The 11,761-nt window shown below is 42.5% G+C and overlaps 2 protein-coding genes across 2 annotated transcripts; both read right to left on the bottom strand.

Annotated features, from left to right (window-relative positions):
* Window positions 1–302: 302 nt before the first annotated feature.
* On the bottom strand, window positions 303–10,025 carry MLH3 (mutL homolog 3). Its single transcript, XM_036383188.2, has 5 exons — window positions 9,952–10,025; window positions 5,842–9,171; window positions 2,247–2,345; window positions 1,517–1,587; window positions 303–539 (listed from the first exon to the last, which is right to left on the bottom strand). The coding sequence occupies exons 2-5, from the start codon at window positions 9,110–9,112 to the stop codon at window positions 303–305; spliced, it is 3,678 nt and encodes a 1,225-aa protein (XP_036239081.1). The 5' UTR covers window positions 9,113–9,171; window positions 9,952–10,025.
* A 243-nt stretch (window positions 10,026–10,268) lies between these two features.
* On the bottom strand, window positions 10,269–11,534 carry ACYP1 (acylphosphatase 1). The gene is made up of 2 exons (XM_036383191.2): window positions 11,262–11,534; window positions 10,269–10,917 (listed from the first exon to the last, which is right to left on the bottom strand). Exons 1-2 carry the CDS (start codon window positions 11,517–11,519, stop codon window positions 10,702–10,704), a joined length of 474 nt encoding a protein of 157 aa, XP_036239084.1. The 5' UTR covers window positions 11,520–11,534; the 3' UTR covers window positions 10,269–10,701.
* Window positions 11,535–11,761: the final 227 nt, after the last annotated feature.

Consider the following 11,761-nt stretch of genomic DNA (forward strand, 5'->3'; position numbering starts at 1 on the left):
GAAATCTCTCTACTAAGGAATTGAATTTCTAAGGTAAATAAAAAATTAAGATAAGGGCACAGATTTAATAGAAATATGAACTAAGAAAATGCTAAACAACAAATATAAAAACTGTACTTTGAACTATCATTTAGTTAATAATGTTTCTAAGCAGCAGTAACAGGGCTATCTCTTGATTTTGATCTAATCATACTAGTCAAGTAATTTTAGAGTCACTTGCAGATAGCTGGTTTACCATGAGATGATACTAGGATATGGATGACACACATGTCTGCTGGTATCACACGTGACCAAGAATTCTGTTAGTGCTTGTGAAAATTAGGAATGTGAACTGTTTTCCTGGATATTTCTTTCCTACCAGGTAGAAACATCAGCAAATCCCATCTGCTGCGTAGGATTTCAGGGATGAAAGCAAGTAATAGATTATATTGTACCTGCATTGAATGAACCATGTCTTTGGTGAAACGATAAGGATACAAGATATTGTGAATTTTCACAGCCAGACTGTCAGCCTGACCACTGGTCACATCAACTGCAATCTGTAAAAACAGGATTCCATGTCAAGGAAAGGCTCAACAATGCAGCAAAAAACCCCAAACACACAGAGCAAATACTCCCAATGAACCAGTTTTAACAAAAAACTAGAAATAACTCTGCATTTCACAAATGCAGCTTTCCATACAAGAATAACAGCAACTCAAAAACCATCTGGCAATACCTGTGCTTTTACCCCCGCGTATCTTTCCCATCTGGCTATTACCTGCTAATTTCAATGCATCCAGCTAATTCCAAGTACCTATCAAAAGCTGAAGTTAATGATCAGCCTACGTGAGCTCTCAGGGGATGGTATTACAAAGGATGCATGACCCCAGGATGAGTCAGAGCACACGTCACTGCAAGGCTGAACAGAAGTGTTCCCTTCCAGAAACTCACCAGCAGGTGGTTTGCAGCTCCATGCCTATTGTTTGCAGGTGGAAATGGTTACATACATATGTTTACACACACACAACATGAGGATTAAAGATAATGCTGCCTCATGACAGCAAAGGAAGTTTTTCTAAAAGCTCCAACATTGTTTCCCTCTTGCATGCTGTAATCCTGCCAGGCTTTAAAAACAGCTATGGTAAAATACATTTTTAAGACCTGTTCAAAGCTGGGTTATTTTATCTCTGTCCACAAAGCAGACAGACACTATATTACAATTTTGCCATTTGATAACTTTTAATTTTGAGATGACTATCTCTGTAGAGGGAAAGACAGTTTACAATGTTTTGGTTTTGGAATTATGTAAAATGAAAGATTAGCCTGATACCTGCCTCTCTTTGAATAAAACCACAACAATGACTTGCATCTAAACAGTCTGTAAAAACCAAAACTTCCAGGTCCATAGTGTAATATACCCTTGGATAACTTATATGCAACAATCATTATATTTGCAATTTTGGACCCAATGTCAGAAAATAACAAAAATCTAAAATTATTCCTACTTCAGCATGAGATGCAAGGTAATACTTACCTCTGGGCAGGGAACAAAAACAGGATTATCCCATTCCAAAAGCAAAGACTGGAGGGACTCCCCTTCAGCATCTAGGAACAAACACATAGATAATAGAGGAACTACCACCATCTGTCAATAGACTGTTCACTGGGGACCTCAACCTCACACAAGTATTATTTCTTTTTTTTCCTTCACAAAAAGGGGAGAGTGTACAAATAAATAATGGAACATGGCACTAGGCTTCTGTACTGTTTACTTTAACCAGGTAGGGCAGTGTGCATCCTTCTGACTCCTAAAAATGCTGCAGCACTATTCAATAGGCCTGTCTAAGGGGTGGAGGGATGGTAGGGAAAGAAAGACTTGTTTAGCTACCCATTCCCTCTGGACAAAGTTACATACCAAAAAGATTATTTCATCCTTTCCACCGCAAAAAAAAAAAAAAAAAGTGTGAGGATTGAAGCTATTTTTCACATTCCAAGGCTGGAATAAGTACAAAGAAGGGAGTAGGTAATTATTCTTTAAACTCATGACATAATTCAACAAAGAACTGGGTATTTCATCCTGTAAATAAGTATTCTTTAACCTGCCTTCAACCCAAAAATTTTTTTTCCAGTTCTAGATCTGAGATGACTCACACAGTCCCATTGTTAACAGACCTTGAGTAATTCTGGTTCCTGTTGGGACATCTGGGAGAATTTTTTGATTTGTTTTTACCACAGAACACTGTGTCCTGGAAAGCTGGCCCTACCTCTCAGATTCTGGCTTGTCTGTGTCTTCTCTTTTTGAGGTCTAGGAAGGAAGGGAAGCACAATCTCACTTCTAAAGGGATGGCATCTGAACTGAAACCCTAAACAAAGAAATAAATTTACTGCTGCATAATAAGCAGCATGCAAAATTAGTAAAAGCTATACATCTATTATATTCTTATAAAGGAGCATGTGCTTTGCCCTGGAAAATTTTGGTATCATGCAGATTTTGCAACCTAATATTGAGAAATAACAACACATATGTAAAAAGCTGAGAAGTATCAGACATACACACCTTGGGAAATGTAAACATATTACCATGGTTTCTGCAGGACTGTATTTAAAAATTGGCTGCTGCCTTAAACTTGTAATAATTATTTCCAGAATTAGTGCAACCAGAAGTGTTTTCCCCAAAGAGAAAGGATGCATATAGTAGTCTATCAGAGATCAAAACATTGTTGAATTCCCTCTGTTAAGGAGCAGCAAAACTGTCAGTCTATCACCATTCCTAGCAACACTTAATACAGTTATCAGGAATTTTTAAAACTGCAAACTACAAGTCAGTGAGCCCACATGAGGTAACAGAGTTAGTCCAACAATATGTTCTCACCCACCCAGAAATGATTTAATATTACAAACTTGTATTGTTATCAAGAATATTAAGAAAAGTGGCTCAGATTTCCAGCACATTGGTAAACATTTCACCCTTCCTTTGGTACAACTCAGTCTTCCATTCTTTGAGAAATAATAATGAATTAATAAAGTTCCTTTCTACCAAGAAATTAAGGGTGTGCATTCAGGAAAAGAGGCAGAGTGATAATGCCAAAGAAAACGAGCTGTGTGCTGATAAGCTCAGTGTGAAAAGGCTCTATAAAATCTTAGGCCAGTCCATAGACTCCTGACTGTTGGCTCCATTCCAGTGAGGACTAGTGACCCTGGGGACTGAGAATCCTTTCAAGAATCCAAATGGGCAGTCCAGCACTGGAGAGTACCTCAGCATCCCATTGTCACAAAACCCAGAGGAAAGGACAAAATGGCCTGGTGTAGCTCCTGCTAAACTGTGGCAAATTGAAGAATGCTGCCTATTTCAGACTTTGGCAGAACTTTTATAACTATTGTCATGAAAAAACAATATCTCTCAAGTTCACAGAAGAATCTACCATCTGTAACAACCCAAGTCCAGTACTTTATACATGTAATAGACAAAGAGCCATCTCCCTGTTTTTTCTTGAAAGAAAAATCCTTGTTCAAGATACATATTGCTCAGAAAGTTAGGATTTACTTGCTCCAAGGCTGGTGAGACTTCAGACTTGGCAGAGATATTATTAATATTGATTCTTCTGGCAAGTAACATCAAAAAAGGTGGTGAGGATAGTAAGGTATACACTTCATGTAGGCAAACCCCATACAATTACCACACTTGAGCATTCATTTTCACTTGCCTCAGTTAGATCATGAAGATATTCCAGTGTAATGACACAGCATAATGTAAGGAACAAAAATTGCAAATATAGCTGGCATAACAACAAAGACCAGGTTGAGCTAGGATAGTTTCCTACTACAAATGCATTGTTAAAAAAGGTATCCAATGGTGAAATTAAGTTTGATGAATTTTCCTGTAGCAATCAGTTTAATCAGTATGAAGATGCCTGGGTCTGGCCTACAAAATCCAACATCTCTGTTGAGCATGTGGCTTGTGGCTGGAAAAGATGTCAGACAGCCACTGCTGTCATGAAAAAGAGGGTATGGATTATTCTTACCTACTTCCACCTATTGCTAAGCAGTGTAACTTCCCTAGAATTGTGTACAAGATGCTATTTTTAGAGGCTATGAAATTCTAAGTCAACACCATGGGGTTACTGACACTACTCTAAAAACCAAAATGAAAGCATACAAGTGAGGAAATTATTTTGCTCCCGGGTCGTAACAGCAGTCCAAAACAGTGCTCAACATTAAGAGACATGAATGCTGTGTTAGGACACAGTTATGTTTATTCCTATGGCTGAAAGGAGCAAACATCCTTTGCTTCAAAAACATATGAAAGAATGTGTTTGTTGAACTTTGAAAACCTAAGACCTACAGGATCTAGCCACAGTTCAAATACCTTGTGAAGATTTGGGAGGTCCAGCTCTTAACCTAAGTAAAGAATAAAATCAGACATGTTGCCAAAGACCTGGCAGAGTTAGAAAGACTGGCACCACTGATACAACGGAGAGTAACACCAATGCTAAGGCTAAGAACCATGCCAAGGGAGGTAAAAAGATGCAATACAATACATGTCTTCAAAGCCTACAGACAGTACATCATCTGAAAGCATAAGAGTACATGAGGTATTATGTCTATAACCATGAATGCACTATCCAACATTTTGGATAGAAGGTCAAGTTCTGCATCTCAGGGCTTTGGCTGGTTACTAAAGAGTACTGTGAGCAACAAAATTAGTATACCACAGAAACTAAAATGTTAGTCAAAAAGCGTATATTTGTGCTTGCAAGTAGTTTCGCTTAATAAAAACTTGAATCAAATTTTCTTCAGATAATTAGATAGATATTAAAAGCTTCTGGCATCAATTATTGTACATAAGGGGGAATAGCTCAACAGCTGAAACACCTACTGCACCAGTGACAAACGAGGAAGTAACAGACAAAAATGGAACAAACCAAAAGCCATGACAACTGATTACACAAACTTTTAACATGATAACTAGAAGGAAGTCCAAACTACTTTTTCAAAATAATTTATGTAGTAGAAAATAAAGTCTACACCAAGAATGGCTGCATCTTCACTCATAAAATCTACCTACATACAGAATGAGCAACAACGAGAACACAGATATATCCCTAGAAGGGAAAATTATCAAAGACAGTACCAGACAGATAAACTAGATCAGGAATATAGAGTCAAAACCAAACAGACAGATCTGCAAAGACTCATGAACACTGTGCCCCTGAAAAAATAATACAATGCAGGATTCTTTCACTAGTGGAAAAGGTCCATCATCAAAACAGCAACAATGCTGTACAACATCTGCTATGAAGTGTGAAAGAACAGCCTGCCTTCTAAAATCCATGGACCGGAGACTACACATTCTCAATGAAGTTAGATTTTTTATTCATCTTTCAAGGGTTGCTTTAAATTTTGTATGCAGTTTAAAAAAAGATCATTTTAATATAAGGTTCTCTTTGACTACACATTCTTAGAAACATAACTGTTTAGGACAAAATGGTAAAAAACACGGTATTTTTCTGGTACACTTCCTTTGAAGTATGTTCCTCATTTTATATGTGACAACAGTTATATGCAACTGTTATCACAGATAATGTCATGATGCCCATGAAAAGTAGGCAGCTATCAGTTAATTGTCATGCTGCTGACATTTCTTTTTATCATTTTATTTAAAAAGATCTTTTAATATCTTTACTGTTAATGTTTTACTGTCTCCATAGTTCCCAACACTTTCTTGTTTTCCATGCAGCTATTAGCTATAAGGTAGTGACTAATGCAGTAAAAGCTCTCAGGTACTGCTAGCAAGATTATTTTATGCACCTAGAAGAACAGTTTTCCTCATCCCATTTTTACAACCACCACCCCTCTTACCATTCTCTGAAACAACATTCACAGCCATTGTTGTTATATCTTGAACGCAGGCAGTCTGAAATCCTTCACGAGGAGTGCCGTAGGTGCTGAGTCCAGTTGCTTTATTGATGTACACTGTCTTACCGGTTAAAGCATCAAAATCTTGGAGCCAGACAGAACATGAATCATTCCTGGGATTGCCTGTGCTTGTGTTGTCATCAGAGAATTCCAAGTTCCTTTGTAAGGTCACATGGGGAACTTCAGTATCTTTCATATTTTGTTCTGAGGATTCACCTAACGTACTTTTGTCTTTACAGATGATGTCAGTACAATCATTTTTAGCAGGTAATGCTAAAACTGAAGAGACTGTGTACTCTCCTTCTATACTGCTGAGTGGTGAGGAGCTGACAGGACTCTTCACAGCCTCTGCTATCACACCATCTGATTGCGAGCACACAGCCTCCTTAGAAATGCTGGACTTACACTCCATTTTTTCCACTGAGGATTTATATGTTTGACAAACATTATACAAAAAATTATTATTTGAGGATTCACAGTCAAAAGATTGGACATTTCTTCTATTTGAGTCTGTTTGGAACTGTTCACCAAGTTGTTCTACTTCTTTGTGATCAGTTTTCATTCTGGACAGTTTGGATGATAATGATCCTGGAGATCTTCTACAACTTGTAGTTTTGTTACTGACCAGAGAGTAATCAGACAATGTCAAAGGACTCTGACAAAGGGCTCGTTTGTCCTGTGACATTTCTCCGCTGCAAAATAAAGTCTTTTCCAAGGAACCAAAACCTTGGCTAATATTATTAGAATCATCTTCTGCAGGTGGAGTTTCATAACTGCCAAAGTTATGATTGCCATTCCCATCCTTTGAAAAGTCACAGTTAGTTTCTGAATTAAGAACTGGGAGACCACATTCATTTTGCTCTGATGTGGGTGTTGGCAGTGTAGACTTAACTCTCCCATAATACCTCCTGAACTTTTCTAATGATCCCAGCTGTGTGGACAAGCTCAGTTTCTTAGAGGGCTGTGATCTTGGCACAGCTATCTGCCTTCTAGTGTTTTTGATAACAATTTTCTTGTGAGGAATACCTGAAGAAGTTGCCAGTGGCAATTCTGCACTGTTTGATATTTCATAAGGTCGTTTATTGGTAGCAGCAGGCAAAGCTCTCTCATCCCTCACCCGATGTGATAAAGCTTTGTTCTCATCACCATCAGTCTTGCATACTTCTCTGGTAAGAGAAGTTGTATATTCTTTATTAGCATTACTGGAAATACCCTTAGCACTTGAAGACTGAATCACAACATTCACTTTATGGTCAAAAATATCCTTGGCACTGACAGGGCCTGGCCTACACTGTGTGTTTGATGCAAGATTTGTTTCTGTCTGTTCACAGTCATGTGGGGACTCATTTTGCATAACACTTTTTATGAGGCTTGTAAGGCACAACTTTAATGGTATTGAACTAACAGCCCCTCCTCTGGCATCATCTATCACTTCAGCTGTTCCCCTGTTTCTTCTTGCATTACACAGTCTTATTAATGAACTTCCAGAGACAGTTTCAGGTCCCACTGCTGTTTCAGTGGGGTCTTCTCTCTCAAGCAGTGACTGAATAACATCCTTATTTAAGACAAGAACCTTACCACTTTCCTGCATTACTTGACCTTGATGGCTGCCCCCATCTTTTATATTATTCTCTGCACAATCCCCTAGGTCACCACAACCATCTATTTCCCTTATTTCTGATCTGGCTCCTCCACTGAAAGAGGAACAAAGATGTTCTGAAGGTTTCAGATGAGTATCAGATACTTTTTGGGAACTCTTAGTGTATTTTGACTTCTGTTCTGAGGTATTTGATTTAATTAAATCAGAAACTGTGTCATCTTTGCTTGACAATGGAATATCTGCTTTATTGTTTCTACATGGATCAGATGATTCAGCAGTGTTTTGAACTGGGGCATTTTTAGTTTCCTGTACATTTTTACTTGACTCCGTAAGACTTGAACTTTTTTTCCCAGTAATGGATTTCCTCTTGACATCTTTTGATTGCAAGCTACATATTTCATAAGAATCCACAATTTCATTACATGCTTTCTTAAAGTTTTCCTGGATGCTCGTCTCATCAAGAATTGAAGGCTTCAGAACTGGAGCATTATGTAAACGAAAGTCATTGTGTTCATTAAATTCTCTGATGTCCTCACTACATGGTTCAATAAATAAATGCTCTCGTTTCAAAAATATTTTCACTCCTTCCTCTATGCAAGTTAGAAGAACATCCCAGTTCTGGAACTCAATCAGAGTCTTTGCAGGTTCCAGGCACACATCGTAGTCACTGTATGCACAGGTTACATTGAGAATAAAGATCCCATACAACTCTGGCCCACAGCGATGGCGACCGGGACTTGAATTAGCCTGTCGGCTTGCAGGGACACTCTTTGCCTTGCAAATTACACTTTCTTTTCTTAATAAAAAATCAATTAGTTTATGTAGTCTTGTCTTTAAAACAAGCCTTCTATTCACATACAAGAACTGCATATTCTTATTGTAATGTCCCTCAGTACTGATAAAACCACTTATCTCAAATCCCCCAGACTTGTGATTTATTTCTCGCAACTTCTGGGATCTGCCCAGTCCATAAATTTGACAAAACCGAGAGTACACATCTCTTGTCTTAGGGAGCTGAAGCACCATGGAACAAGAAACATCGTTTCTTAAAGAAAGAGAAACAGAAGGATGCATTAGCGAAACAGCCTCTACCTTCTGTCTCACTCTCTCAATTTCCAGTACAGGATCCATACACTTTCTCCTCACTGGTAACTGATGGAACAGATTGCACACGGTGACTGTAGTTCCGCCACTTGGTCTGTTCAACTCAGCTTCACATACTTCCAGTGCTTGCCCATTGTGAAACAGTTTCATAAATGTTTTTGCTGTCCTGCTGGTCTTAGATGAAATTTCCACTACACTGGCCATGTTGGCTATACTTGCCAAAGCCTCTCCTCTGAAGCCATAGAAAGTCAGGTTCTCCAAGTCTCTTACTGAGCTGCACTTGCTGGTGAAGTAGCGCTTTCCAACAGCTTTTAGGTCCTCCTTCCCCATCCCGGAGCCATTGTCCACCACCTGGATCTTGAAAGCTTCTAAATCCACCCTGATAGCTACACATGTTGCTTTGGCATCGATGCTATTGAGGACAAGCTCCTCAACACAGTGTCCGAGTGAGTTGACAGTGACTCCAGAACGCAGCCTGGCTCGCACATCTTCCACCAAACGTTTGATCATGTCAAAATCTGATAGATGAGAGCCACAAGAAACTGCAGGGAGCTCACTGCTCCATATTCCTTAAAACACGGAGAGATAAAGGGGGGAAAATTAAATAAATACAAATTAAAGACCTGAAAAGGCTTTGATTTATTTCATTCACCCTCATAGATACACTTTTCTTAGTTTTCTTGGCATTCAGAGGCTTTTCTGTGATTACTTTCATGCTCGTGCTCTGACTACACATTGTCAGCGCCTTCAGGGTAGACGGCCAGAGCCTGAGCCTAAGCTCCTTACTAACAACATGCTGTGTTCTCAAACTTAACATATCCAAATCACACTCCTACCGTGTGATACAAAACTCAAAGAACCTGCAAGCAAAAGGCTTCTACTGCAATTTTCATCAGAATTATAGAGTAAATATCACCAAGACCTGGGCAGAAAGATGCTTTTATCCTGTTTTTACATCCCCACAAAAATTGACAGTCCTGGTCAAATAGCATCTGCTGCTACTTACGCAGGAAAGGAGTAAAGCAAGCTTAGCAATGGGTGTCAGGCACAAAGAGAAAGCTGTTTATGCGAAAGGGAACCCACTGTTTTCAAGCCCTTGGCGCCTAGTGGTTTCCTAGTGGCATTCAAGGGGCCTGCTAGCCGTGCCTGGGGACCCGGTGCGGCCACTGGGACAGGTCTGCCGATGCTCCCTGGCCGCGGGGGCTGAGGAGGGCAGCGCGGACCCGCGGCTCAGCTCGCCAGCACACGCTGTTCGTGCCCTCCCCTCACGGGCGGAGCGCCCTCTACTTCCTCTCCCCGGCCGCCCCGGGCCCCGTTCCCGCCTCCCGCCCTGGCCCCTCAGCACCCACCGGACCGGGGCGGGCCCGCAACGGCCGCGGCGCGAGACCGCCGGGGCCGGACCCCCGAGCTCCTCGCGCGGGCCGACGGCGCGTGCGCAGCCGCGAGCGGGCGGGGCCCGGCTAAGAGCACGCCGGGAGTTGTAGTTCCCCCCCGACTGGGCCCAAGGAGGCCGGGGAAGGCGGGAGCTCGGCGCGGCTTCCCCCTGGCTATTCCCGCACAGCGGCACCGAGCGGGGAGACAGAGGGGCAGATTTGGCAACCAGATCCCGCTCCGAGGGCCGTCATCCACTCAGCCCCTCCATCCGACATCCATTCCACAGAGAAGGTGAAATCCAAGCAATTTTATTCTACAGCAAATATGAAGTTCTGGGATAAAATAAATTGTTTCTGAGACATTTAGCACACAGAAATAATGTTTTTAGTGATGTTTTCTAGCGGCACTGACCCTGTGATTTTCTTCACATGAGCACCACACTACAAGTTTCAGTTTTATCTCATATACAGCTCCCGAAACCACATACACTTGGAAACAGAGGTTCTGGCCCTGAACAGCCCTTTTAACAGAGACAACATAGCTCTTCCTCTATCCACAGGAATTCTGCGAAAAGCTGAGCATCAAACTAACAAAACAATAAATTAGAAATTTAATAAAATAAAGTTCTCTAGAGCTGAACATTGGCTGACTGAACGAGTGAGGAAGAGGGGCAGTGTTCCGTGAGCACAGCTCAAGCTCCAGAATTTGCTTCTTCCTGGACAAAGTCACTTCAAAATCTGGAATTCCTTGTGCTCCAGCGCCTGGATCTTCTTCTCATTGCTGAACTCTGCTCGGCTGATACGGGACTGGGGACTTCCTATCTTCTTGAGCCATTCCTGCAGCTCCCGCACCCTGGCAGTTGGACCCTGGATTTGTCCTTGAACAGTGCCGTGGCTGGTATTCTGGACCCAGCCAACAAGCCCCAGCCTTTTAGCCTCTCCCTGAGAAGACAATGCAGAGCAAAATGAGGTTAATCCAAACTGTAAGAGAGCAATAGAACAGCATTCGCATACAGGAGGCAATTTTGTTGGCAAGATACAGACCTCCAAGGAAGCTCCTGTGGCTCAGGCAACAGGAAAGCAGCAGAGGACTCACTCCACTACTCAATATATTCTTTCACGCGAAAAACTGGGGCTGAAACTCTCTCTTCAGTCATGCTTACATAACCCGGCCGGGCTGCCAGCAGCCCCGCGACGCCGGCCCCCTTCAGCAGCAGCCGGAGCGCAGCCCTCGGCCGCGGGCTCGGCCCCTCTAAGGGGCACGCCCCCGGGACCGCGGCACGCACCTGGGTGTACTTGCGGAAGAACACGCCTTGCACCTTGCCGTGCACCTCGTAGTCCACGGACACCAAGCCCTCGCCGTCCGCCATGGCGGCAGCACCGCCGCCGCCTCCCGCTTCTCCGGCTACCGCAGCCGCCGCGCGCCCCGCTGCGCCTGCGCCGCGCGCCGGCCGCCGGGGGCGTGGCCTCCCTCCCTCGGCCAATGAAGAGCCGTAGAGGGGTCGGGCCGGTTCCTCATTCGCCGCCTCATGAATAATGCGCATCCGACCGCCTCACGAATAATGCATATCGGATCGCCTCACGAATAATGTGTATCGGATCCCCTCACGAATAATACATATAGGACCGCCTCATGAATAATGCATATCGGGTCGCCTCACGAATAATGCATCTCGGACCACCTCATGAATAATGCATCAGGGCCGCCCACAGGCGCCGCGCTCGTGCAGCGGTGGAACGGCCGCGCGGCCGGGAGCGATCCAGGGGCGCGCGCCGGCCGGGGCGG

This window comes from Molothrus ater, chromosome 6 (genome assembly GCF_012460135.2).
Source record: "Molothrus ater isolate BHLD 08-10-18 breed brown headed cowbird chromosome 6, BPBGC_Mater_1.1, whole genome shotgun sequence".
NCBI classification, from domain to species: domain Eukaryota; kingdom Metazoa; phylum Chordata; class Aves; order Passeriformes; family Icteridae; genus Molothrus; species Molothrus ater.

What these genes read in the sequence shown, in the direction of transcription:
- ACYP1 (XM_036383191.2), bottom strand. Translation starts at nt 11,519, where the DNA reads ATGCGCATTATTCATGAGGCGGCGAATGAGGAACCGGCCCGACCCCTC. An exon ending in TCTTCCGCAAGTACACCCAG is followed by an intron (nt 10,918 to 11,261) that starts GTGCGTGCCGCG and finishes TTGTCTTCTCAG; the next exon opens with GGAGAGGCTAAAAGGCTGGG.
- MLH3 (XM_036383188.2), bottom strand. Translation starts at nt 9,112, where the DNA reads ATGATCAAACGTTTGGTGGAAGATGTGCGAGCCAGGCTGCGTTCTGGA. An exon ending in GAATGTTGTTTCAGAGAATG is followed by an intron (nt 2,346 to 5,841) that starts GTAAGAGGGGTG and finishes TTCTTTGTTTAG; the next exon opens with GGTTTCAGTTCAGATGCCAT. An exon ending in GACAAGCCAGAATCTGAGAG is followed by an intron (nt 1,588 to 2,246) that starts GTAGGGCCAGCT and finishes GTTTGTTCCTAG; the next exon opens with ATGCTGAAGGGGAGTCCCTC.